The sequence below is a fragment of the Brienomyrus brachyistius genome, chromosome 19 (assembly GCF_023856365.1).
Source record: "Brienomyrus brachyistius isolate T26 chromosome 19, BBRACH_0.4, whole genome shotgun sequence".
NCBI classification, from domain to species: Eukaryota; Metazoa; Chordata; class Actinopteri; order Osteoglossiformes; family Mormyridae; genus Brienomyrus; species Brienomyrus brachyistius.
In genome coordinates, this window is record NC_064551.1 from 6675063 (window position 1) to 6698766 (window position 23704).

General features: G+C 44.4%; 1 protein-coding gene across 5 annotated transcripts in view; it reads right to left on the reverse strand.

The window, feature by feature from the left end:
• Positions 1–11934: 11934 nt before the first annotated feature.
• Positions 11935–23704, reverse strand: part of hivep2a (HIVEP zinc finger 2a) — a 66137-nt gene continuing 54367 nt past the window's right edge. For all 5 annotated transcript variants that reach the window (XM_048986506.1, XM_048986507.1, XM_048986503.1 and 2 more), the window contains 6 exons: positions 18284–23574; positions 17999–18150; positions 17167–17342; positions 16736–16837; positions 15388–16310; positions 11935–14388 (listed from right to left, as the gene is read on the reverse strand). In XM_048986506.1, coding sequence (XP_048842463.1) covers positions 13618–14388; positions 15388–16310; positions 16736–16837; positions 17167–17342; positions 17999–18150; positions 18284–23293 — 7134 coding nt within the window. In that variant the 5' untranslated portion in view covers positions 23294–23574 and the 3' untranslated portion in view covers positions 11935–13617. The remainder of the gene's footprint in view (positions 14389–15387; positions 16311–16735; positions 16838–17166; positions 17343–17998; positions 18151–18283; positions 23575–23704) is intronic.

The following is a 23704-nucleotide window of genomic DNA, read 5'->3' on the forward strand; positions in this document are numbered from 1 at the left end:
CCTCGCAGCCCCAGTCACATTTACTGTAACGTAGCTAGCTTTCGACTTCTCATTAGATTAGGGTTAGGCTTGCATTCAGTGGAGATAATTAAAGGGTTGTGAAAAAGCAAAACAACATCTTTGGTCACATGCCCCCCAGCTACAGCAATTAGAAATTTGAGGTGAGGCAGAGGGAGTAAATGAAGGAGATGATAAGACATTTTTTAAAACATCTAAAGCGTTTAAGATGCAGCTTTTCCCCGATTTCAGAATGGGGGCTGATTATCGGTGAGTCAGTTACTCCCGGCAAAAACTGCCAGTTACTTTAGTAATCACCCTTAGAGATGCAGGAATTTGAATGAGCACATGTCAAGACACCATGATTGGACCATCATAAACCTGAATGGTATGTGGACTGAAGCAGTTGCCTGCACAAAATAGCTGTACATTTGCTGAGAGGTTATGCATTTAAACCTTCATATGTGACTGCTGGAAATTATAGCACTGGCGGAAGAACCAGGCACTTTTTTTGGGTGCGAATCTGCCATAAAGCGTCCATCCAAAACGACAACCTTTTTTTTTTTTTGGTTCCTGGAGATTTAACGGCATTCTATATTATAGTTGTTTTGCCAGGTCATGAATGCCCCAAGGTCTAAAAAGCTGCAAACTCTCCGCCCTCCTTTGTGGTTCCAAGTTGCTTATGTGGACAGAACGTCCATGAAAGGATGGATGTATTTCCCAATAAGGAAAAAACAGGAACATGAATTTTTCATTTGGCTGATAAAAATGGGGAGGAACGCCTGGCTTGGTGTCATATGAAAAACTGACAGCCAGCCCAGTGTCTTACTAAATAAAAATGAAGTTATATGAAGAAGCACAGAGCAGAAACATAGAAGTGTCATGAAATCTGAGCTGAAACATCAAAGTTACCATTTTTAATATAACGGTAACATTTTACTTGACGGGGACACAAATACTTAGTAATAACTCAGTTACTAATAAATAAACATCATGAACAAATATAGTCGCTACTTGAGATGAAAGATGCATCACAATTCATTAATGATGAACAAACATGAGACCAGTATTTCACTTGTGTTATTGTTCCTACAGTAGTTCACAAATAAATATTACAATTAACTAATATAGTAACAAATATAGTAACAGCAAGAGATAAAACATGTATCACAATTCATTAATGATGAATTAGCATGAGATCAGCATGTAACTAAAGCTCAGGTTGTGGTTAATTAATAGGTAAGTAATAGTATAATACTATATCCTGTCCACTGTCCACTTTGCTGCTGTATAACGCAAATTTCCCACCCGTGGGACTAATAAAGGCAATCTTATTATTTGTGCCCCATCAATATAACAAAGCCACATGGATTCTTTCTCCTTAAAGACACAAAATCACCTGTCAAAAGTTCCCACAGGCTGAAAATTAAGGAGCCAACTGTCTCCATGCAGCTCTCGCAGATTCGGAAGGACCGCCTTGCTTTTCACAGTGGTCATCTGTCTATCTGAAGGAGACTGTAGTTACTGTAAAACCCCCAAAGTAGATTTCGACAAGCTTCTGAAGTCCTCCCAAATATAGCACCTTCACACCCGTCCTGGAAATCACTCACACACACACACACACACAGTCCCTGGAGGAAAACCAACCTACACTCCTGAGGACAGGTTTCCAATGTCACACTCGACTACACTTCACAGATCTACTCCAACTTCCTTCCATTAGCAGTAGATTACCTCAGCATAGCAAATTAATTAACTTGCATTTGCATTTATTTATTTAGCAGATGCTTTTCGCCAAAGCAACATACAAGTGAGGCAAGTAGCACTTTACAGTCATACGACTGCCAAAGACTTGACGGGGATTTAGTGTACTGTAGCTAGGCTGCGCTTCCACTGAATGCCCAGCAGAGCAAGACCAAGAGCTGTATGACATCCTCCAAACACAACAAGAACGTCAGACAAATATTTAGCTCAAAAACCAGAATGCGACACTAAGATCATTCAGTACCGCCGTCGTGTGTGTGAATCGGAACATGGCCTCCTCTTCATGAAGGTTAAGTGAACTCAATATGCAGACAACAGACATCCCTAGGACATCTAAGGCAAACAGGCAGAATCACCCTTGGCTGTTAAAGTCTTAATTATGCTGACTTCTGCAGTATATTCTCTTAGTAGCCATGTCTGTCACACAAAAGAGAGGAGCCAGCTGAAGTATTTCCCATAATTCCCTGTGGCAAGAGCCGAGCGCCCCATCCTTACCAATGTGCTCACTATTTAACCCACGACGTATGAAAAACAAATGCAAGACTATTCATGTCTCTAAGGTCAAGTAATGTTTCATTTCATCATTGCTGGTGCTGTGTGTGTGTCTCTTTTCAGTGGTCAGGATATGCATGGATGGATTGAAGCATTTTAATACAGTTAAATTTGGTTTAAATAAAGTTATAAAAAGGCTAGCTTTTGTGTGCAATGGGAAATTTTGCCGAGCTTACTCAAAAGCATAATGTTGCTTAAATAATGAAGTAACACTTTTCTTAATGCCACTGCAGAAAGGATAAAATGAATGTAAAAAGCCACTTTCATTAAATGTGTATGTGGAAAATTACTTATTTAGATGAGTAATAACTGCAGCCAATCACAGTAAGGATGGTGCACGAATCAGAAGAGGCCGTGGATGGGATGCAGTTTTTTTTTTTACATCAAAAGGAAAAAAAAACACCTTTAACAAATAAATCAAAATATCATATTTCTATACTGCTTATCAAGACTATGCCAGGCAGCGTAGGACATGAGACAAACGAATACCCTGGACAGGACTCCAGCCCATCACAGGGCACACACACACACACACACACCGTCACTTTAAGGTAAACCGTAATACCCAGCGGAAGCTCATACAGCAAATGTAATTTTTTAAATGGAAGATTCCATTTAAATATAACCGCTGGACAGCCAGCATGACCCTAATCCAAGTTAATCAGATAGAACAGCTGGATCAAACAGAAAAGCTGGTGTTTTCTAGTCTAGTGTGTGCTTTGTACAGTACAGGAACATTTTCTATTCAATCACCCCTCACTCTATTACCTAATTATCTTTTAACTTCTAAGTGTCCTTCACATAGGATTCGAGTGGCATACATGGAGCAACACGTCCTTTAAATTAATATTTTTGGGTAAGGAAGTAATAAACCCCCACCTTCATTGAACGCGGGTAAATATTAACGTGGACGGTGGAAATTCCCCCTTTTTACCGTCACATTCTATCCCATGACACCGAGCGTAACGTTCAGTACAAAAAAGCCGCTGCTTTTCCTACGCAGATGAGGCGGTCCGAGAGCAACGTGCCGGGAAGCTTCAGAACAAAACCCGCAACTCTGAAAGTTCTGCCGTTTCCGTGTGGTGACATCCAGCGTACTGGAAAAGCCTCTATCGGTCAGTCATATTTCATGTAATATTGCATGTTTCCACAACATATTTGGTACAAAAATGCTTTACAGGTGCCCCCCCCCAGTCTCAAGATATTTCTACTGTGGTCTACGCATAAAATATCCTTACAATAACCTGTTGCGCTGTTTTCACTTGTCTGTTTTAGGTAAATCTTCCATAGTCACAATTCTGTGTAGAATGGTGAATTCTACCGTTAGGTATTATTGCTAGAACAAGGCAGTGCGTTTTAGTAGCATTTCCATTAATGCTGTTTCACTGAAAAATGTCTCCATCTGGCGGTCTTTATTTGTTAATACGTCCCTTAGTTTGGCATCTACTTCATCCAGGCGGTAGACCTGCCAAGGGTTACAAGTTTTCCGGTGAGACTTTCAATTTCTTGCCCCAGCGAGTCTCAAAACAGTGAAATAACTTCTCCATGATGCTGCAAGTTAAAACAATTTTCCATTTGTACTTATGTTCTAGCTCCATTAAAAATATATAGGCTTGACCATACCATCTGCCCAACGGTGATTTAAAATACAACACCATGATACCCAAATTAAAAACCCCAAGTATGTAGAGCTATGCTGTGGGCTGGACTGGGATTAAAAATTGCAGGAGGGGTCCTCTACGATGAATCAAGCTGGAAAATGCCCACTATGCCAGATGGCCAGTTCAGCCATTTCCATATGTAACTAAGTAAGGGCATGTCATCCACTGCATTTCTGTGAGTTTTGTGATAACAGATCTGAAGACGCATTTTTTCAAAGGCCCCCAGCAAACGTTGTTTCCCGGATACGGCATGAGCTCCCTTTCGGTCTGTGGTTTTATCTGCTAACCACATCCTGTTACTGACAAGGAATATCTATACAAATCATTCCAATGGACAGAAACTCATGTCACCAAGAAATAAATCAGAAAATTTTATGGAAATGATGTAAAAGGCGTTGTGCACAACATAATCACAAGTAACGTTGCCTCCAATGTACTGCATTGTTGTGGACTTTTTTAATGACTGTGACTAAACTCTGTGGTTGTAATCTGACCCCTGAAAATGTTATTTCAGAATGTCATGCTTTTAATTTGGCCCCCATAAAATCCTTAAATCATTCCCGATGCTTAAATCCCTACCACTCCCAATGCTTCTGAGCAGGGCAAGCTAACAACACTAGCGACAGATAAAAAGAGTTACAAATGTAGCGAATGCGTTTCTTTTAAAAGTTCCGTAATTACGACAACATAAAGGGACGATTTTCTGATTCTGAGTTACAGCCTTTGGATCTATATTTAGAGAATCGTTGCATAAATGGCGCTAGAAATTACTTAGGCTACCTAAAATTGGAAAGCCAATAAATCTATTTTTAAACCAGTGCCGCAGGAATTCCTTTTATTTGCACGTTTAAAGCAGAGCAGTTAAATATATTTCAATCCAAAGGAGTACAAGTGAGCTGAATTCTGCCGTTGGATAAGTATTTGTGTGATATTACTCTTCACTGTACAGTAGGACTGTTTTAGAAGCGAAAGGGTGCAGTGTATTATATTACATTACATTACATACCTGACAAACCGTCTGCTGGTCATGGCACTCCACTGCTTCTCTACTGGAAGGGGTGTCCTTCAGGGTGGCAGTGCTTCACGTACACACGGCGACCAGCTGGTATATTGAGCACAGAGACGACGTTTCCTGGCCTCGTCCTGCTGAGCACTCCGGCACCTAGAGGGCGCTGCGACGGGTGCAGTTTCCATCCACGTCAAAGCCGACTTGCGAGGACTTCCTTGTGGAAGGATGGCAGTTCCTCGTAGGCCATGCCAAATACTGTGTGGTCAACCTAAGGGCCGGATAATGTGTTTACAGGTTTATTTTTCCTGTAGCTGTTACCTTCCAAATTAACCTTTAAAACCATTCGCACAATCATCTGTCCAAACCGCCCAATACCTGAAATCCAGCAGGTATTCAAAAAAATATATTAAAAAACACCAAAGGCCTTGCCTGAGACTGCACTGAACACAATACAAGAGACTGACAAAGAGCAAATTGGCAGTAAATACAGTTTTATATTTCTTAAATGTCTGCTGGATTAATGCATTTTCTCACAGTTCATCAACAGCGAAAACACGCTTCTTGGGACTGACCATCCATCTGATGCCGTCACGTAATTAAAATGTGGACAAACGCCGTGTTCCGTGGATTTGTTTAATATCACGTAGCTCTGCAGCGGGGCTTTCTGGAAGGCGTACAACGCCAGCCCGATGACAATACTGTGCACTAAAAATAAGTGGCCGAAAAAATGCAACAAAAAAAAAAATACACCACACTGCGGCCAAGTGCAGGATGCCCCCCTGGTCAAAATACGTCAGCAAGAAGAGAAATGTGCACTTTTCCTGTGGATGCTTCCTCACTCCCTGTCCTAGCTGCTGCCAGATTTGGCCTGGGAGTCCAGTGATGTAAGAAGGAACAGATTTTTTCGCCATATGCTCACTTTATCTTTCCTGGCTCACTCCTCCTAGCTGTTTCATCTCTCTCCCTCCCCATAACCCCCCTGCCCCCCAACAGCCGATCCCCAGCTCAGGCACCTTAGAATTGCATGCGTATATCTTTTTCGGTCTCATTGGTTGGTCCCCCCCCCCCCCCCCCCCAAACCCCTTCCGACCTCCTGAGCCTTCTGGTTCCCTGGCTCCGTCCGCCCATACAGGGCTGGCCGCCAACCTTCCCCTGACCTCCGTGACACAGTTTCAAGCGATCAGCAGAGGGGAGAGAAAACAAGGACGAGGATGTCAAGGCCCCTTCGAAAGCTACAAAAACGTCCCTGAACGCTTCACTAAGCAGCTTTCAGCAAAACCAAGAGTCATGATCTTAACTCCATTGAGCAATGTCAGCAACAAAGACCTGCTGTACGCCAAGAGCAATAACAGCCATTACCCTTAGTGTCACTTTGAATAAGGTGATTTAAATATGCATCCATCCTCTTCTCTGTCCTTAAATGTTCACACGGCCACCAAGATGGCACGTAACCAAAACATACCCAAAGCATGCTGTCACTCTTCGCCAGTTCAGCTAGCGGTGAACTCCTGTTACGGGCATCTTACCTCATCTCGAATTATAGGAGCTGCGTGGTCAGAAATGTGTCGCGGCTCGGAGAGTCTGTTTGGCCCAGAGGCATTTCGGGGCTTCCAAGGCACAGGCTCCGGGGGACAACAATTTCTTGCTCGAAGGGAGTGTGGGAGAGTGATTTGAAACCTAGCATTATCCCAGTACAGCCATTTCCTAATTTCAGGGCAATTAGCTCATTACTGAATGTCGCTTCCTTTAGGCTTGAATTATGATGTACCGGCTTCATTTTCCTTCATTTTGTTGCTATTCAATGTAGGTAGTGGGTGAATGAGTTGGAGAAGAAGCGAACAAGTAGGGAGTGTTCTTACAGGTACCTAGTAATGGACAAGAGAACAGGCAAACAACACACACATTATGCATTTTTAAGTCAACCTCTATTTTAAATATAATTTTACAGCATATTATTTGCAAACTGATTTTCATACATCGCTTTTCCAATCCGTTTATCCAAATCAGTTATATTTTTATGCCACGTAGGTAGCGTTATGTATAGAAGGGCTTCCGAGTCGCTAGTTCCCGCCACCGTGTGTGGGCGGATATCCTGAGCGATTGCGAACAAAACGCGTGCAGCTGGGAGCGGCGACGGCGCGTGAGTCATCGCGAGCGGAGCGCGGGTCCGCGTGCGCAGGGCCCCGACGCTCAATAGAGGGGCTCTATATTTAGAGATGCAGCTTTCGCTCGATCGCTTGCGCAGGGAATGCGGCACGGGTTTCAGCGGGGAATTGGCATTAAAAAAAGGACAGATCACCACGATGTTCTACAGAAAAAAGGTGGAAAGTCTGTCTGAAATCTGGGTCATATGTAGATTTCATCGTAAGTCAATTTAAATGCCCATTTCACATTTATATTTACATATTTAGAAGTCGACCTTCTTCAAACAACTGAGACAAATAGCACATTACAAACATGCATGCTGTCAAGGAGCGGACTAAGCATAAGTGCAGCGAGGTTGACCTTCTAGTGAATGTCCAGGTACATGTGTAGGCAATACTGCATGGAGCATGATCTACACAACAACTAACAAAGCATGAACCTAATAAGATTATACAAGGACCGGCGGTGCGACCTGAGAACATTGGGGGGGAATGTAGAGGCATCGCAAGGAATTTTATTAAGATTAATTTAAAAATAAATATATAAATAATTACATTCGTGTGGATTTTAGACAATGACCCAGCATCTGTTTTCATTTATGACTCATAGTTCCCATGCAAACCATGTGTGGCTACAGTCTATAAATTTGTTTGCGGAGCCAGTAAGCTCCAGCCACGAGGGCGTACGGCCAACACCAGGCAATAAAATCACCTCCCTACCTTACGGAAAGGCAACACACCCACAGTTAAGAGTCAACCCATAAACAGTGCCGCTCATTTTCCAGCAGTCCACTGTGATCCCGTTTGGGTCGTGCAAGCGAGGCTTTTAACGATGTGTCGCTTTCAAAGGCCAGGCCGTCATTTTATAACACATTGCACTGCTCTTATTTACAGTAAAATTCCTCACCATCACCACTCCGTCCAAAACAAGTTCCAGGCCTTTGCTCAAAACACAAGTATCTCTATCTGGCTAATGCAATTAATAATAAAACCAGATATGAAAATTAATTGCATTAAAGTGTGTAAATATGGATGCAGATACTTCGTATTTCAGCTTGCGCATAAATGACTATACTTAAGCTCTACCCACAACTACCGGTACTGCAAGCCCGCAGAGCTGCAATGACGCCGCTGACCGAGAGATGGTGCTAGATGCACGCACCGCTCTTTAAGTTGAGCGCCAGTTGTACCTGATCTCCTTAAAAAAATCTCAGGTCATCTATATTTTATGTACCTTCTATATTCCTTAAGAGTGCAAACTACAGACTGGCTGGATAATAGCATGGATTAATAATGGATGTATAATGTAATAATGACTGCAGGATTAGGACTCTAACCACCGCTGTAAAGGTAATTGTGCTGTTATCTGTAATATTAGAGTAGGGCGGCTGGACTGTTCAAGTTTCCACTGGTAATTGAGTCTATACACATTGAATCAACGTTATAGTGGGTGGCAGCAAAGACTGTTTTCCATTAGATCCCTTTATTTGGAGCAGATTACTACTTTGTTAATATACCGCCTGTGAATCGCGACCAAACACAGTTTGCAAAATGTTTAAGACTAATTCTACAATTAAATTGTGTTTGGGTTTTAGTGAGAATTAAAAATCATGTAGATGCGCGTGGACTTTGTTCCTTAGTAGCCCGATTCCCAGCAAGCTGACGTTACACAGTTTGGATGGAAAGCGAGTACATCCTGTAAATGACGTCAGGGTTTTCCAGCCGAGAAACCCATGGGTGAACAACCCATATTGTCAAATCGGGCGCTATTTGTCAAACTGTTCTGGGCAATGGTGAAGCACAGCGCATCTTTTTTTTTAACCATAATCTGGACTCCCAGGAAACATCAGTCATCTTAATAAATATACACAAAACCGACGAAATGTCGTCGTTACATTTTTTTACAGACTGAACCAGAGGGCAGCCTGTCTAACAGAGGCAAACAAACGTGCTGACAAAAAAACGTGGGTGGCATATCCTGCAAAGAACGCGTCGGAAAAGGGAGAGCTGGGGCCACGTGCCTTTCTCACACTTACTCTCCCGTCAGACGTCACACTTTCGACGCTTCTTCTGTTGCATAATAGGGGTTGAGAGATATCGGAATATTTTCGGTAGGGGCCACTGGATGCAATAGGGGACTTTATTTGTGTTTTTTTTTTAAACAAAATATCAGTTCAGGATTCACGAAAGACTTATTTATATTAATTATATAACATATATTTGATATAATATTAATTATATCAAAATCATGAGTGTGTAAGGCTTCAGAATAAAGCTTTTATCCTGCAGGTTTGGTTGTTGTATTGAATGTAATGGAGACATTGACTGCAGCGCAGGAAGCCTAACCGAGGAAAGCTAGGTGTCCTTTTAAGTACAGAAATAGACTTAAGTGGAAATGCAAATCTAAGAGGTGCTGAGTTCACAGCTTAACATGTGATTTTTTTTTCTTTCTTTCTTTTTTGGCTTCGAAGAAAAATACCCGCCGTTGGGCTGCTTTCGCTCAGAACTATCATTCGGCGCTGATAAATCTCTTCAGTGCTGGAGGGGTTCTAAAGGGCTACAGATGCGGACTGCAAACCAGGCACGTCGTGGGTGTCCTTTTAAAAGCAAAATGCAACATCACCTTGGCCCTCTTCCGAGCAGTTAATCAGAGAAGACGTGACACGAAAAGGCGCGACAAGGACGGTCATAACAGCGGGGGGTATGGGAGGGGAGGGGGCGGGAAAAAGTGCCTTAGGGGCCCCAACTGACTGCCTGTCACCGGGAGGCGCGAAGGAGCAGCGGACGGAAAGACGTGGCTGACCATTGCCAAAGGATCTTTCTGCTGTTGTTTTTATTTATTCGTTTTTTTAAATATTCGCTGATTCGCTACCGCAGCTGGACTGTGATTAGCGGGATGACGGCCGGTCCCCCGTAAACAGATAGCTAATATGTCTGATTGTGTGCCCCTCTATTACTCAGTGGGCTTACGTACAGGTCGTTTGGCTGCTTCTCCCGTAAAGGAGCTCACTTCCATTGTGCAGAAGTATCTGAGCCCTTTGGTGCTCCAAGTGAACTCCACTGATACGGAGAATAAAGGAGATACCAGGAGTCTGAGATCAGTGTTAAGGAAGTTACTCACAAAAGTAACCCATTAAAGACAAGTGGAAAGTTCAGGTCCAGTTAGTAAAAATCCAGACCAGGGTTTCATTTCAACCAACCAATTGAGCATAAAGAGTCACGGTCACAGAGTGCTCAACCGGTTGGTTGAAACAAAACCCTGGTCTGGATTTGTACTTTTTGAATCCTGAACGTTCCACCTCTGTCTTTAATGGAGTACTTCTGTAGCTTCCCCAGCACTGTCTGAGAGTATGTGAGCTCCGTAGGAGTGAGTTCCCAAAAGTCTGTCCTGCTCACAAATAGTCCACGGTAATCATGTTCACTAGCATGTTGTTGGTGCTTTACCACCAGGAAACATGAGGAAGTGTATTTGTGTTGTTCATTTCTCATAGTGAAACTTCTGTTGTGGGTGGTACGTGGATAGGCGGGTTGGGGTCCTGTGAGTGGATGGTCGCTGGTTCGAATCCCAGAGTTTTTTTTTGCAGAGATTTTGGAGCATCTGCTAAAAAAAACAAAATGTAAATGTCTATACAGGAGATCAGCAGAGTTGTCAAGGAAGTTTCACAGTGTAGAAACAATATAGGTCCAAGGTTAAACTATGGCTGGAAAACTACATATCTTAGTGACACCTCAGTAAAAGTAAGTCTCTTTTAATCACACTAGTAATGAATTTAAAAAACAAGCCATGTGGGGTGGCTTTAATTAGATACGTGTGTACAGTAAGCATTTCCTGTTTTGTTCTTTCTGTTCCTGTAGTTTAGTGTCAGTGATGTAGCGGTAATATTTTGACTTCGGGTTACTGTTATCATGCTATGAACTGGAAATGATGCAAACAGTGTATCTATGTGACTGTTTCACTTGATGACTTTTATATGTAATTTCGGCAATTTTCCAAAGCATTTATAGCATCTTTAAGTAACAGAACAGCATGCAACAATGTGATGTCATACTTCCTGGTGTTTTTTTTCCTGGAGGCAAAGCCCCCTCACCCAGTCATCCCAAGACATGTGATTTAGGTAACTTAGTGCATGTTAATTGCCCCTTCTGTGTACGTGCCATGTGACAGGCGTCCTGTCCAGGCTGTCCTCTGGCCTATGCTTTCTGCTTCTTGTGATTGGCTCCAGACCCAACTTCATTGGGTATAAAAGCTAGGTGGATTGATATTTATGATATTAAAATGAACAAACTGGGGTAAGATTGTTAGCCTGTCTTATGACACATTGCCCATACTAAGTAATTACGTTCTTAAAAGGCTTCAATTTACTTAGGACAAAATCCCACTTTCGTAAATCAGCATACACAATCATCACTTTATGCTCTCCAAGAAAAGAAGATTTATAAAAAGAACATTTATATGTGCATTTCAGACTTTTGCATGAACTTTAACCGAACAAATAAGCAAGAGAATTGGTTGCTGTTGTGTTCATTCGTTCCTCCGTGTGTTTAATTTGATGTATTTTATCAGCAGATCATCATATTTAATGTGGCACAGTGTTCTGACCTGAGATTCACATGCTACACGCTTAGGTGATTATAAGGCGTATTTGTGCAGTTTCCATTTCCAGCTAATGACAGGTGGCGTCCCCTCCATCCCCGATAAGAGTAACATTATATTGCAGTGTGCCTTCCAGAGACATTACCCATTTCGACGTAAATAGTCAAATTATTTAATAAAGGACCGTAATCAAATCATACCATACCATGCAAATTATTGTAATTGTATTTATTTGAAAACAACAATCCGTTTTTTTTCATCTGTACTGTAATTGAAACTGGATTTTACATATTTCATTATCCACCGAACATCACAGTTACCCTTTTTTTTTGTTTAACGTTTTTTTTTGTTTTTTTGTTTGTCTGTCTGTTTCTGTACAGTTATTTGTGCTTTGATACCTTATATTTTAAAGACATGTTAATACACTTAAGTGAATACCAGGGACTAGTGACAGTATGTCCAAAGGGTAAATGACACTGATTATACACACAGAAAAATACAAACACACACAAGAGCACTGGCTGAATACTCCAGTTCATTTAGAGTTGTGTTGAAAAAGAACCACTTTCAAAACCATCTGGATTTCAAATTACACTATTCCCAAAAATGTAAATATCACATGACGGTACCCTTAGAATTTAGTAAACTCAAGGTGCATTGCCTGATGTTTATGTAATTGCTATTGTTAGAAAAAAGCCAGTGGACTGTCCATGCCTCCCAACCAGTTCCATGTACAAATATGTCTGTATATATATATTTTTTTTGCATTTGATTGATGGGTGTTGGATACTGTATTTACATTGGCTGGAATGTGTCCCGTACTACTCAACAAATCAAGTACTTCAAGCAACATGATTCACAGAAGATCCAGATACCTTTAATATTTTACCACTACTTCGATTAGTCTTGAAGGAGAAGAAACAAAAAAACGATAGAAACGCACAAGTGCATATGTTGGTTCACTTAATGCTTAACAGGTCTATCTTTTCGTAAAAATCACAACTAGCAATTAGTTGTAGCCGATCTAGCAAACAGGAGATAAAATGTTACAAGCATTATAACAAACTGTCATATGTAGATTTCAATATAACGCATAAGTGCAGATATATACTGTGTATGTGTGTGTACATATACACATATCTACACACACACACTTGTACAAGTACTACTATATATAATATATATGTGTGTATACACATATATAACTAATATATAAAGCAGTATTACAGTATACATATTTGTTCTAATGAGGCAGTAGCAAATCCCATGCTTGACATAGAAAAGGCATCCACAACATTACGAAAAATGTACAATTTATGAAACATGGTACAATAAATAGAATAGAATTGCTGCTGTACACAAAAGCAATTTAATTTCACTCATATAAAAATATGTTTTAGTGCAACCTTACGTATATTGATACTTCACATCATTCAGACTCAGGTTTCCAAAAAGGAGGGGAATTACATTTATTACAAAGCAGATACACAAATGTGATATATTTACACGTCTTCCTGCTTAATATGCTTATAAGAATATAAGCAAAAAGTAAAGAAAAAGGCACACACATTTGTACATTTAAAAGTACCAGACTGGACAAAAATAAGTCCATAAGCGATTTTGGTCAGGCTCACAGATAAGTTAACATTGTATCATTATATATGTACATGTATATGTGTATACATATGTGTGTATGTGTATTTATACACACACCTTTCTGACACTTTAAATAAGAAGAAAACTGTTAAAATAGCAAACCAAGTTATAAAAGGCATGCTATACATATATTTAAACTACAGAATAAATTTGCTTGTTTAAAGACTTGTGTCTGTGTGCGTGTGTGTGCATGTCTGTCAATGCCTCTGATATCCACCTGCTCTCCCAGTCTGCCCTCGTTCACCTGTTGTCCATGGCATCCCCTCCCAAATCCGCACCCCTGTCCGTGCTCGACGGCGCCTCCCTCTGGCCGTGCAGACCCAGCGGTCTTCCGTCGGCACTTTGGTTGCTGGGAGCCAAGTGCCCGGTGGCAGAGGTCTGCAGCACAGAGGCTCCGCCCAGCTCGGCGCTCGAGTCCGGGGGTGTAGCGGAGGCCCCGGCCAGCGGCAGCCTGGCCTCTGAGCCGCAGTAGTGTGGGATCGCGACCTGAGCCCTTTCGGCTTGACCCGGGAGGTGGGGGGGCAGGGGGTCGCTGGGCATCTCGGCAGGCTCCTCCGAGGCGATGCAAAGGGAGGCGATGGCCTTAGTGCAAGTCTGTATGCTCTCCTCCTGTCTCGAGTTCTTATCTGGCATGTCTGGGCCCTGCTCCCGGGCCTGCTGGGGGGCTGGACCGGGCGAGCGGGGCAGCGACTTCTCAGCCAACCGCGGCGCATCCTCAGCCCCTTTTCCGGCATCTTCCGCCGGGACGTGCAGGGACACCTCGCTGTTGCTGGACTCCTCGGACGTGCTCTTCTGCAGTGGTAGCCGCGTGGCGTGGGACAGGCCCGTGACCGAGGCGGGCACCGAGTGTACCATCTGGATCCCGCCGATGGGGATCATGGAGAACGGCGCCCGTACCTGCTGCTGCGAGTGCAGCGGGAGGTGGCTGAAGAGGCCCTGGGGCATGCTGAGGCCCTCCTGGCCGCCGGGGGTCTCGGCACGGAGCTGCGACAAGGACCCCTTCCTCTGATCCTGAAAGAAGAGAAACGGCAGAATGAGTCTTGCTTCAGGAGAGCAGCTGAGAGTCACCGTCGGGTTTTGTGAAAAATAAACAAACAATAAAAGTGTCCGCCTGAACTCAATGTGCGTCTATTTCTCTTACCTACTGCGTTTCATCTTTTAAATATTTGATTGTACATTTTCGGGTTGGTTTACAATGTTATTGGTGGATTGTTGGAAAAAACTGATTGAGGAGAAAAAAATCACCTTCGCAATATGAACCGGAAACAATGCAGCCTAGTAGCAGAATAGTTGAACTGAGCTTTACATTTACAACACTGTCTGCAAACTACCTGCATATTCTTTTTTCTTTTATTCTTTTCCCAAAAAAAGCAATTTTTAGCTCCATATACTCGAATTAAAAGGCTGAAAGAGCCAATATGGAAATATAGTCAGTTCTGCCTGTGAAGTTTACTTTCATTTAACTGTCCTTGGGAAGCGAGTTTTAACATGCCTTCTAAAGTACAAAACAGCCCTTATTAAACATAACATCGAGTGCCAGGCTTGCATCACGGGCATTGTTCTTTATCTTTATAGCCTCCTTTTCCAGGGACAGTGGCCAGAGGGTTTCAAAACATTTAATATACCCTTTCTACAGCAGTATATGAATGTAGCTTTTTTCATCCTCCAAGGAATCCTAATTAGCCAGTATATAAATAGAAATGTCTTTTTCAGCAGTATTAGGTAAAGCAAATGGGTTTTTTTTCCCCCAGCAGTAATATATGTTTGCGCTAAGAAGGTGAGGATTTTTTCTTCCTTTCCACTTTCCGATGTTGAGGTAACGTTTTGAAATGGACTGGAGAGTTTGCTCAGATCAGAAGGCAGAAGAGCAAACCTTCCCAAAAATAATATTTATAGCATTCCAGTTATTTGTTTTATTTAGGTCAGGCATTAACTAAAATATGTGATTATATGTGAAGGGTGACCTTGTGAATTTTCCAATGAGGCGAGTGGGAGTCTGGCTGGACTTACCGTTTCCATGTCAGCCTGGGCTCTGTTTCTTTGTCCCATTTCAGGTTGCAAGTACTGCCCTGGGGCCCAGGGGGCGCTGTGGTGATGCGGGCCCCTCCGGGGGGATACAGGCCTGATCATGCCCCGATGCCGGCTTCTGGGGGACAGGTCCCGCCTGCTTGCAATGTCCTTCCCCGGGGACAGTGGTCTCCCCAGAGAGATGGGTGAGAGGTGTCCCCTGGGGCAGAGATCCCTGCGTGGTGACAGGTCCCTCCGGAACATAATGTCCCTCTTGGGGGATATGTGCCTCAGAGGGGAGGCGTCCCTCCGCAGGGACAGGCGCCCCCGTGGCGAGAGGTCCCTCCGGGGAGACAGGTACCGACGGGAAATGGGGGAGGATTCCCTGAGTGGGGAGGAGTCGCAGCCCGGGGAGGACATGCGCGATGGGGAGAGCTCGAAAGACGAGGAACTATGTTCCGGTGAGAGGCCCGGATCCTCTTCCATAGAGCTGGGCACGTCCAGCCGGTTCTTGTAGTCCTCGCCCAGAAGCAACTTTTGGTACTTTGCCATCTGGGCCTCCCCAGCTCTCTCGCTGGGCACCATCAGCTGCGTAATCTGAATGCTGGGCAGGGTGGCGAAATAGCTGAACAGGGGAGGCTTGGAGGACGGGCCCAGGAAGTCAGAGGACGAGGTGCTGCCCTGTGAGGCCGCGATGGCGGTGACGGACAGAGCGGGGGTCCCGTAGGGCTGGGGGCTTGTGCTTCTGGAACGGGTCTTTGGTGTGGAGTCGCCCTCGTATTCGTCATCCTCATCGTCGTCCTCGTCAATCTCGTCGCCATCTTCCTCCGCCCCATCCGAATCGTCTGCGTCGGAGAACTGGTGCTCCGCTGTGAGATCGGAGATGCTGGCCTTCCTGGACTCCCTGTGGTTGTCCTCGGCATTGTCTAGAACGAAGCAATTTCACTTGAAAATGAGAACTTAAACCTGTAAACACAACTGTTGCAGAGCTCAATACAAATAAAGCACATTTAGTGCCGTCTTACTCAGGAAATGAGAAGCACTAAACACAATAACAGTATTCAGTTCACATTTTTACAGATCTTTTACAGCAATCCGATTTTTTTTTTCAGTTCGATAAAAAGGGGCCTTAGATTTCACTTATGTCTTCTCCAAAATAACATTTGGAAAATTGGGATCCAAACAGGCAGTGCTTTATTGACTATATCTAATTTGGTTATTTTATGGAAAGCTGGCAGCAAATTCGCTCCTGTTTTTTTACCACGCTAATTGTTCCCCGAGAACCACAGCAGTCTACCGGCTGAAACCAGTATTTACTCCACCCCGACTGATGGTGCGGGCTGATTCATACCGGCTTCCTCGGCCTCGCCATCATCCACGGATGTCACCGACACCCCGAGTTCCAGGCACTTCTTCATGTGAGCCTTCGACTTCATGTGCTTCGTCAAATTTCCTGTCAAACGATTAACAAAAAGCGGTCTGGAAGATGGCTTTCAGAATGCGACAGCTTTTATTTGGTTAGTTTGATATGCTTTTCATCCAAAGGAATGGAAAATAGCTTTTGATTTTATGAATTTATAAAAAATTTAAGCACTTTTCTTAAGAGTACAGCAGTTGCTACTGAACCTTCTGAAAATTGAATCTACACCCTTTGGGGTTGTAGTTGGTGACAAGCACTTTACCTAACAAATAAATAAATTAATTCCTGTAGGAAATCACTGCTGTTACAAGTCTGTTATCTTCACACTTCCTCCTCAAACTTCTTCAGACCACTGGACATACCTTTAGTCTTAAAGGCGAAGTTGCAAAACTTGCAGACGTACGGCCGGACGTCGGTGTGAGTGCGGATGTGCTTCTTCAGCATGCTGGGCTTCTTGCAGCGGATGCCACATTCCTCGCAAATATACTTCCCCCTGCCTCGGCCCCTCACGTAAATGTAGTCCTCATTGGACTTGTACCTGGAAAGAAAACAAGGCCTAGCTCATTAAGGGTGTGCAGTGGATGGCTGAACAAATCAACGGGAGAAAATATGTAATAAATTAGACGGTCTGCATTCCTTTAGGTGAACATGGACATTGAACTTTTAATGGCTTGAAAAAAATAATCTGTCTGCCAAGTTCAACAAGTATTTTCACAGATGTAGCCGCTCGTGGCCATATTTATTTATCTTACCATGCACAGAATAGCACTTATTATAAGGCTGTAATTATTTCATTTGGGTGACAGTCTGACGTGCTGTAAAGTTCACCCCTTGCAAGTTTAAAAACAGAATGAGTATCATTTCATTATGTCATTTCAGGATGGAAAACAGTTTCCAAGAGCTACACTGATCTTCATCATCAAGATGTCAGCAGGAAACTGGGTCATGGACTGTGTTTGTGTGAAGTGTGAAGTATGTTGTTGTGGAAATACAGGGATTATGCAGAGAGGAATGCCCATGCCGCAACAGAATCTCCCACAGATTACGTAATCAAGCATTGCTCCATTTCCACCAGGAACCACATACTATAACCCTTTATTTACTTTAAAAAAGTATCCGCCAAAAAAACTGAAATCCAAATACTGTTAGCCTTAACACTAAGCATGTAATTAAGTCACCCAAGATGACACATACCCTCCTTCAAAAATCTTGATGCGGGTGGGCTCAGGCTGTTTTGATGAAACATCCTTCTTCTCTCCATCCTCTTTAACTTTGTCCCTAGATCCAGTCCCTTTCATCTTCTTCTCATACTTGCTGACGTCCAGCTGCATGAGCTCTGGCTTTACCTGAAATGATTGCATGTGTAAAATGTGGTCTAAAATGTTCTATACGACTATTTACAATACTCACTGCTTGCATTTTCGCTACACGTGACCTTCTATGTCAAAATATGTGATGGACAATCGATTGCATTTTTACCTGTTCAAATCTCTGTTTCCATGAAAGTGAGGACACAAGTTTGCCCGTCCCCGGCCGATACATGGGAGCCATGGTGTACGTTTCCGTGTTCTTCCTCTGCTTCGAGCGAAGTAGTGCTAGGGTTGCCTTGGTGCTCAAACTTGGCGGGTTTGGATTATAAGAGCTAACACACCAGGAACCATAGACAGAGGTAAGAGGGGTTGTCTGTGCAAAATTTGGCTTGGTGTAGTTCAGGAAGCACCAGCTGACACTGGTGGTCGTTCGGAGACTTGGGAATTGAAAGAACTGCTGAACGTCAGCGAGGTCAGTGAGCAGGAGAGTGCTTCCCACCACACCCCCTCCGTGATTGGCAGCAAGCTGCACCAACATGTTCACTGGCATCTTGCCTCCTGCTGCGAGCTTAATCTCATCTTGAGTGTCACTGGCAGAGAGCATTGACTGTGGGCTAGAACCTGATTCTGCAGTGGATTCATCCACATCCAGCTCTTCTGGGGACTCTCTACCGTCTGGATTGTCCATTGTTATCTGCAGAGGTGGAGTGAAACTATCCTTCGGAGGGACTTTGGGTATGTGAGGCACGGTTGGATTCAAAGGTGACTTAGAGGAAGAAAATTCTAATGGAGGTGACACCATCTCCTCTTGGTAGTCAAGTGAGCCATCATGCTTTGAAAAGTCTGGTTTTAGTGACTTGCCACTGTCCTTTGACACACTCGAATTGCTTAGTTCAACAGCACTGAGCTCCTTCACAATCTGACCATACATAGTTTCATCTTTAACTCGTTTTTGCTGCTTGGTCTCAATAAAGAGCTCCAGACTGCTTGCTGGAGAAAGCATGCGTTTACTTCCACCAATATTCGAAGAAGCATCCGTGGTTGAAATAGTTCCAGAGGTCAAAGACAGAGGAATCCCTGTGTTCAGTCTTCCTGGCAGGGGCTCAGGAACTTTCCAGAGGGGATAACGCAAAAGTTCTCCAGGATGACCCAATATATTAGATAAATTCAATCCACCTCCATGTTTTGCGCTGGTAATTGTGAGTGAGGCTTGAGACGTGCTGTCTGCACAAATGACCCTTGTGGAATTTGAACTTTGGCCATGTGTAGCCAAGATCTGTGAAACACTTGTGTACATAACACTACCATAGGATGGCACGTGAGTCTGGATCCTAACAGGAACTAACATACCAGGAAGTGAGGGCTGCAGTCCAGCAGGCTGAGTGGCAAAAACCGGCTGAACTTGTTGCAAAAGCACCGAACTTGTGGAAAATGTTTTTGATGCAAAATGGCTAAGATGCTGCGGGTCAGCTCGTGAAGGGTACTGATAGTTCTGGCTACTCGTACCATCAGATTTTGCATCAGTTTTCTCCTGAATGAGCTGCAGTTGAAGAGGTTGATGTGGTTTTTGGTGACCCGGCTGCAGACTGGGCTGCCTGATATGTAGCTTCTGCAGTTGATGTGTCTGAAAAGCGAGGTGCTGCTTGTAACGCTGTGATGACTCGGGATTCCAGAAGAATTCTGGTTGAAATGGCAGAAAGGGAGGCTGTGCTATGCTACTATGATGAGAGGAGTACAGCATCACTTCATGGCTCAGGAGTTCAGGACGTTCGCCTTCTGAGCCCTGTTGAGATGTTTTCTGGCCGAGCAAGTAGCCCTCTTGCTGACTGTCCTCACTGGTGCTGTGTTGCAGTGGATTACGATATGGACCTAGTATTGGCTGCACACCTCTCTTTGACCGCGCTACTTCAGCAGCTGCCGCAGTGGTACCACCAACCAAAGATGAAGTAGGACCGTGCCACGCAGAAATATGGGAGCTACCTTGCACATTCTCTGAGTGTTCATGCTTAACACTCATTTCAAGAGCTTGCTCCTGCACCACGGTTTCAGGGTAAACACTCAGGGATGCCTGCCGCACCAAGTAGCCCCGTTTCCGCTCCTTCATAGCAGAAGCACTTGTGTAAACTTCCCCTTGTCTGGATGAAGTGGATAGGCTGCCGTAGTCGAATGACTTGCTACGTATTTCAGGGATCTCGGTTGGCAAGGCACAAGGTGCCTGTTCTGAGGAAGAGCGTCGCATCTCCCTCTGCTGGTGGTGACTTGGTATGGAAAGAGAGTGTCCACTTCCTGGCACCGTTAAAAACTCAGACTGCTTGCCAAAGTCATCTTGCTTAGTTGGGGAGACTGACTTAATGCTTTCCTCTCTGTCAAATGACATTGAGAAGCTTGAGCTGTGAGACAGATTACTCTCTTGGCTGGGGCTCCTGGATAGGCTGGTGCAGGTCGATTCAAAGCTCGACTCCCCGGAGGAGTGCTCCAGTTCAGCCAGGCGCAAGCGTTTCTTTTTTGGAGGCAACTTTTCTGCAGGAAGCTGGGAAAGGGTTTCACTTCTCTGTGGCCACTGGAATTCTTCCACATGTTTCTCTGGTTCCTTAACTGGTACTTCTGGCTCCTTTTCTGATTTGTCGGGCTCCTCTGTCACTCTGATTTCAGGCACTTGGATGTTAGGTTGACGTACCAGTTTGTGGGGCATGTGGTATTGCTGGGTTGGCGGCAATGCTGCTAATTCACTGTCGCTCTGTTGTTGCTCCATGCTTTCAGATCTTAGAATTGATTCTGGACTATGCATTTCTTCTGTATTTTCTGTATCTGACAGCTCCGAATACTGACTGGAAGGTTTGTCTTGCTGGAAGCAGGGGTGCTCAATTGATTCAGACTTCTCAAAGGAACTAGGCCTGCTCAACGAATTTGTGTGTTGGATGACAGAGATTACATTGCCACCAGCCTTCCGCTCTGCATCCGGGACAAGCACCACATCTTCTGAAGACATACTAGCAGCAGTATCAAAACTATCTGACTGGCTATGTGAGCTGTACATCTGTCCTCTGCCTATAGAAGTGGATCTTGAGATCTCCTGACTAGCTTGCCTTGAATCATAGTCCCCAAGTGACACAAGTGTTTCAACAGAGCCACTATGATCACTGCCATACTGAACAGAGCAGTCTTCTTCCTCCCCAACACTCTTCTCCTTCCTTCGTTTCCTGGTGGCCGGTTCTGTCATTCCCATTTTAGTACCATATAACCCGTATGTCACACGCATATCAGTCAGATCTAACCCAGAGCCACGATCCCCATGTTTTAATGCTCCATAGGGAAGAGCGGTATTTTTGGGGACAGTCCCATAGCTTTCAGATTCTGTATGCCCTTCATGCACTGAATGCTCAAAAGCAGCCTGCCTCCTGAGTCTTCTGAGACCTGCTGAACCTGGGTAGAAGACATCATCGGAGGTAATCATCTCATCAAATGAGTGGCTCACTCTAAGAGCTTGAGGTACATTGAGAGTTGTCGGGGAGGACGTTGGCATTGAGTTGCTCCTTATGAGTGGCCCTGAATCAGAAGGTGCTTCCAGGTGGCCTGTGCTACTTGTGGTGTACTGTTTCGGCTCACAGCCGGTAACAATCTGCGGGGCTGCAATTTCACCCCTGAAAAAAACATTGGGATTTAGCTTCATGGCGTTTTCATCCTTCAAGAAGAGATGACCGATATGATCCTCAGAGATCTTGCTCATGCCCAAGTCAAGCATGCCACCAGTTTTTTCATTTAAGTCAATTGTACTGGAGTCTTGGCCAGGTACAGCTGCCATTCCTACTGTCAATGACTGCCGCGGTCTGGAGTTAGGCCTGTAATACCAAGTCCTCCCAAACATGATCTCCTCGTAGGATTTTACATTGGTGTTGGGTGGGCTGATCTGTTGCTCAGCACTCTCAGAGCGTGAGAAGTATCCAGAGTCCGTGCTACCTTTGCTGTGCGGGCTCAACAGGTTTAAGGAGGGCTCAGAGTCCTTTTTCTCAGTAAGTTTTAGGACAAGCTTCTGTTTGTTGGTATGAGATTCATCCACTCGGTTTCCACTATGAGCACCGATGGGAGGGGCTTCCATGTCTGTGAACGGGGGACACTCCATGGCTGCGGATGGAATGCCCTGTTTTGGAACAATCAAGATAGGCACTTTCATGGAGCCAACAGCCAGGTCCTCAGCTGGGTCCGCGTAGGCCGGCTCATTGCCCTTATCTATTGTGCTTTTCTCAGCTTCAAATGATATTTGGGGGAGAGGGCTGGCCTTGTCCAAATACATCGAGCCTTCGCCGGTCTCCTCATCCGTGTCCGTACTTTGCTCGCCGTCTGAGTGCACCTCCGCCTCCCCCACCGAGGATGCTTGATCCATATCTGCGCGTGTAGCTGCCAGTTCTGAAAAGGGCACCAGCCCTGCTTTAATGGCATGGGCATGAGATTTTCTGTGTTTGTACAGGTTGCTTTTGGTTTTAAAGGAAAAACCACAGGGAACACATGGGTAGGGGCGTTCGCCGGTGTGCGAGCGGATGTGCTTCTTCAGCACGCTGGGTTTAGCACAAGCCCTCCCACAATAATGACAAATGTACTTCCCAGGCTTCTTGGGCTTCTGTTCCTTCTTATGCGATTCCTCCGGCGGCTCGATCCCTGTCTGGGAATACTGGCTGAACGAGGCAGGTAAACTTGGAGACTTCCTGCGTGGGAAGACCCCGGCATGTCCACGCGAGTGTGCGGAGAAAAGGTCGTCCGAGGTGAGTGAGGTCAGGCGGTTGGCGAAGGGCCAGCCGTGAGCCTCTATGCCGGGCTGTGGCTTCGCCCCCGACAGGTACCTTTCTTGGATGGGCTGTTGTGGATACTGATGTGGCAATGGGTAGGCGTATGTGTTAGCGAAAAGCGGAGGGTATGGACTGTCTTGTGACAACTGGCCAGCTGTTGAGGACAGGTGCTTCTGGGAGCTGTACTTTTGTGCCGAGCCGGTGACACTGCCACAGGCCCCATCCCTGCCGCCACTGGGTTGCCCTTCTGCGTGCGGATGCCTTTTTCCTTCCAGGTCAGGGAAAGTACTTCTTTTCGTGCCAGAGGTGGGATCTGAGACCCACTTCCTCTGTAGTGGAGTTTTCTCCCGGGACACCTTGGTACCCTTTGGACCAGCAGCAGATTCCAGCGGCTCCATATTTCCTGTTTTTATTCGATCCGTATCTTCAATGGTCGTGTCCGTTAAAACGTTATCGACATAGATAGGTATCTGTGCCACGCTTGTGGTTTCTAGATTCCATGTCCTCCCATGTTACTTTTCCTGTGTGTTTTTCCACGTCTTATGTATTTCCAAAATGTCTGTCATACGCATCAGTTCATTTATAACTTGCGAAATGTTCTGAACATTCTCAAGTTGCAATCAGTTTAATTCCCTCCAACTTCCACACGATTGATTTGATATGAAGAATCTTGACCTGCCTGGAAGACAATACATAGATGTATTTATTGTTTTTTATTATCATAGCATTTTAAATTAATTAGAAAAACAAAAAATTCGCTGAAAAAACATAATGTCCGCTGTTACCCGTACCTAACATAAATTTAATCA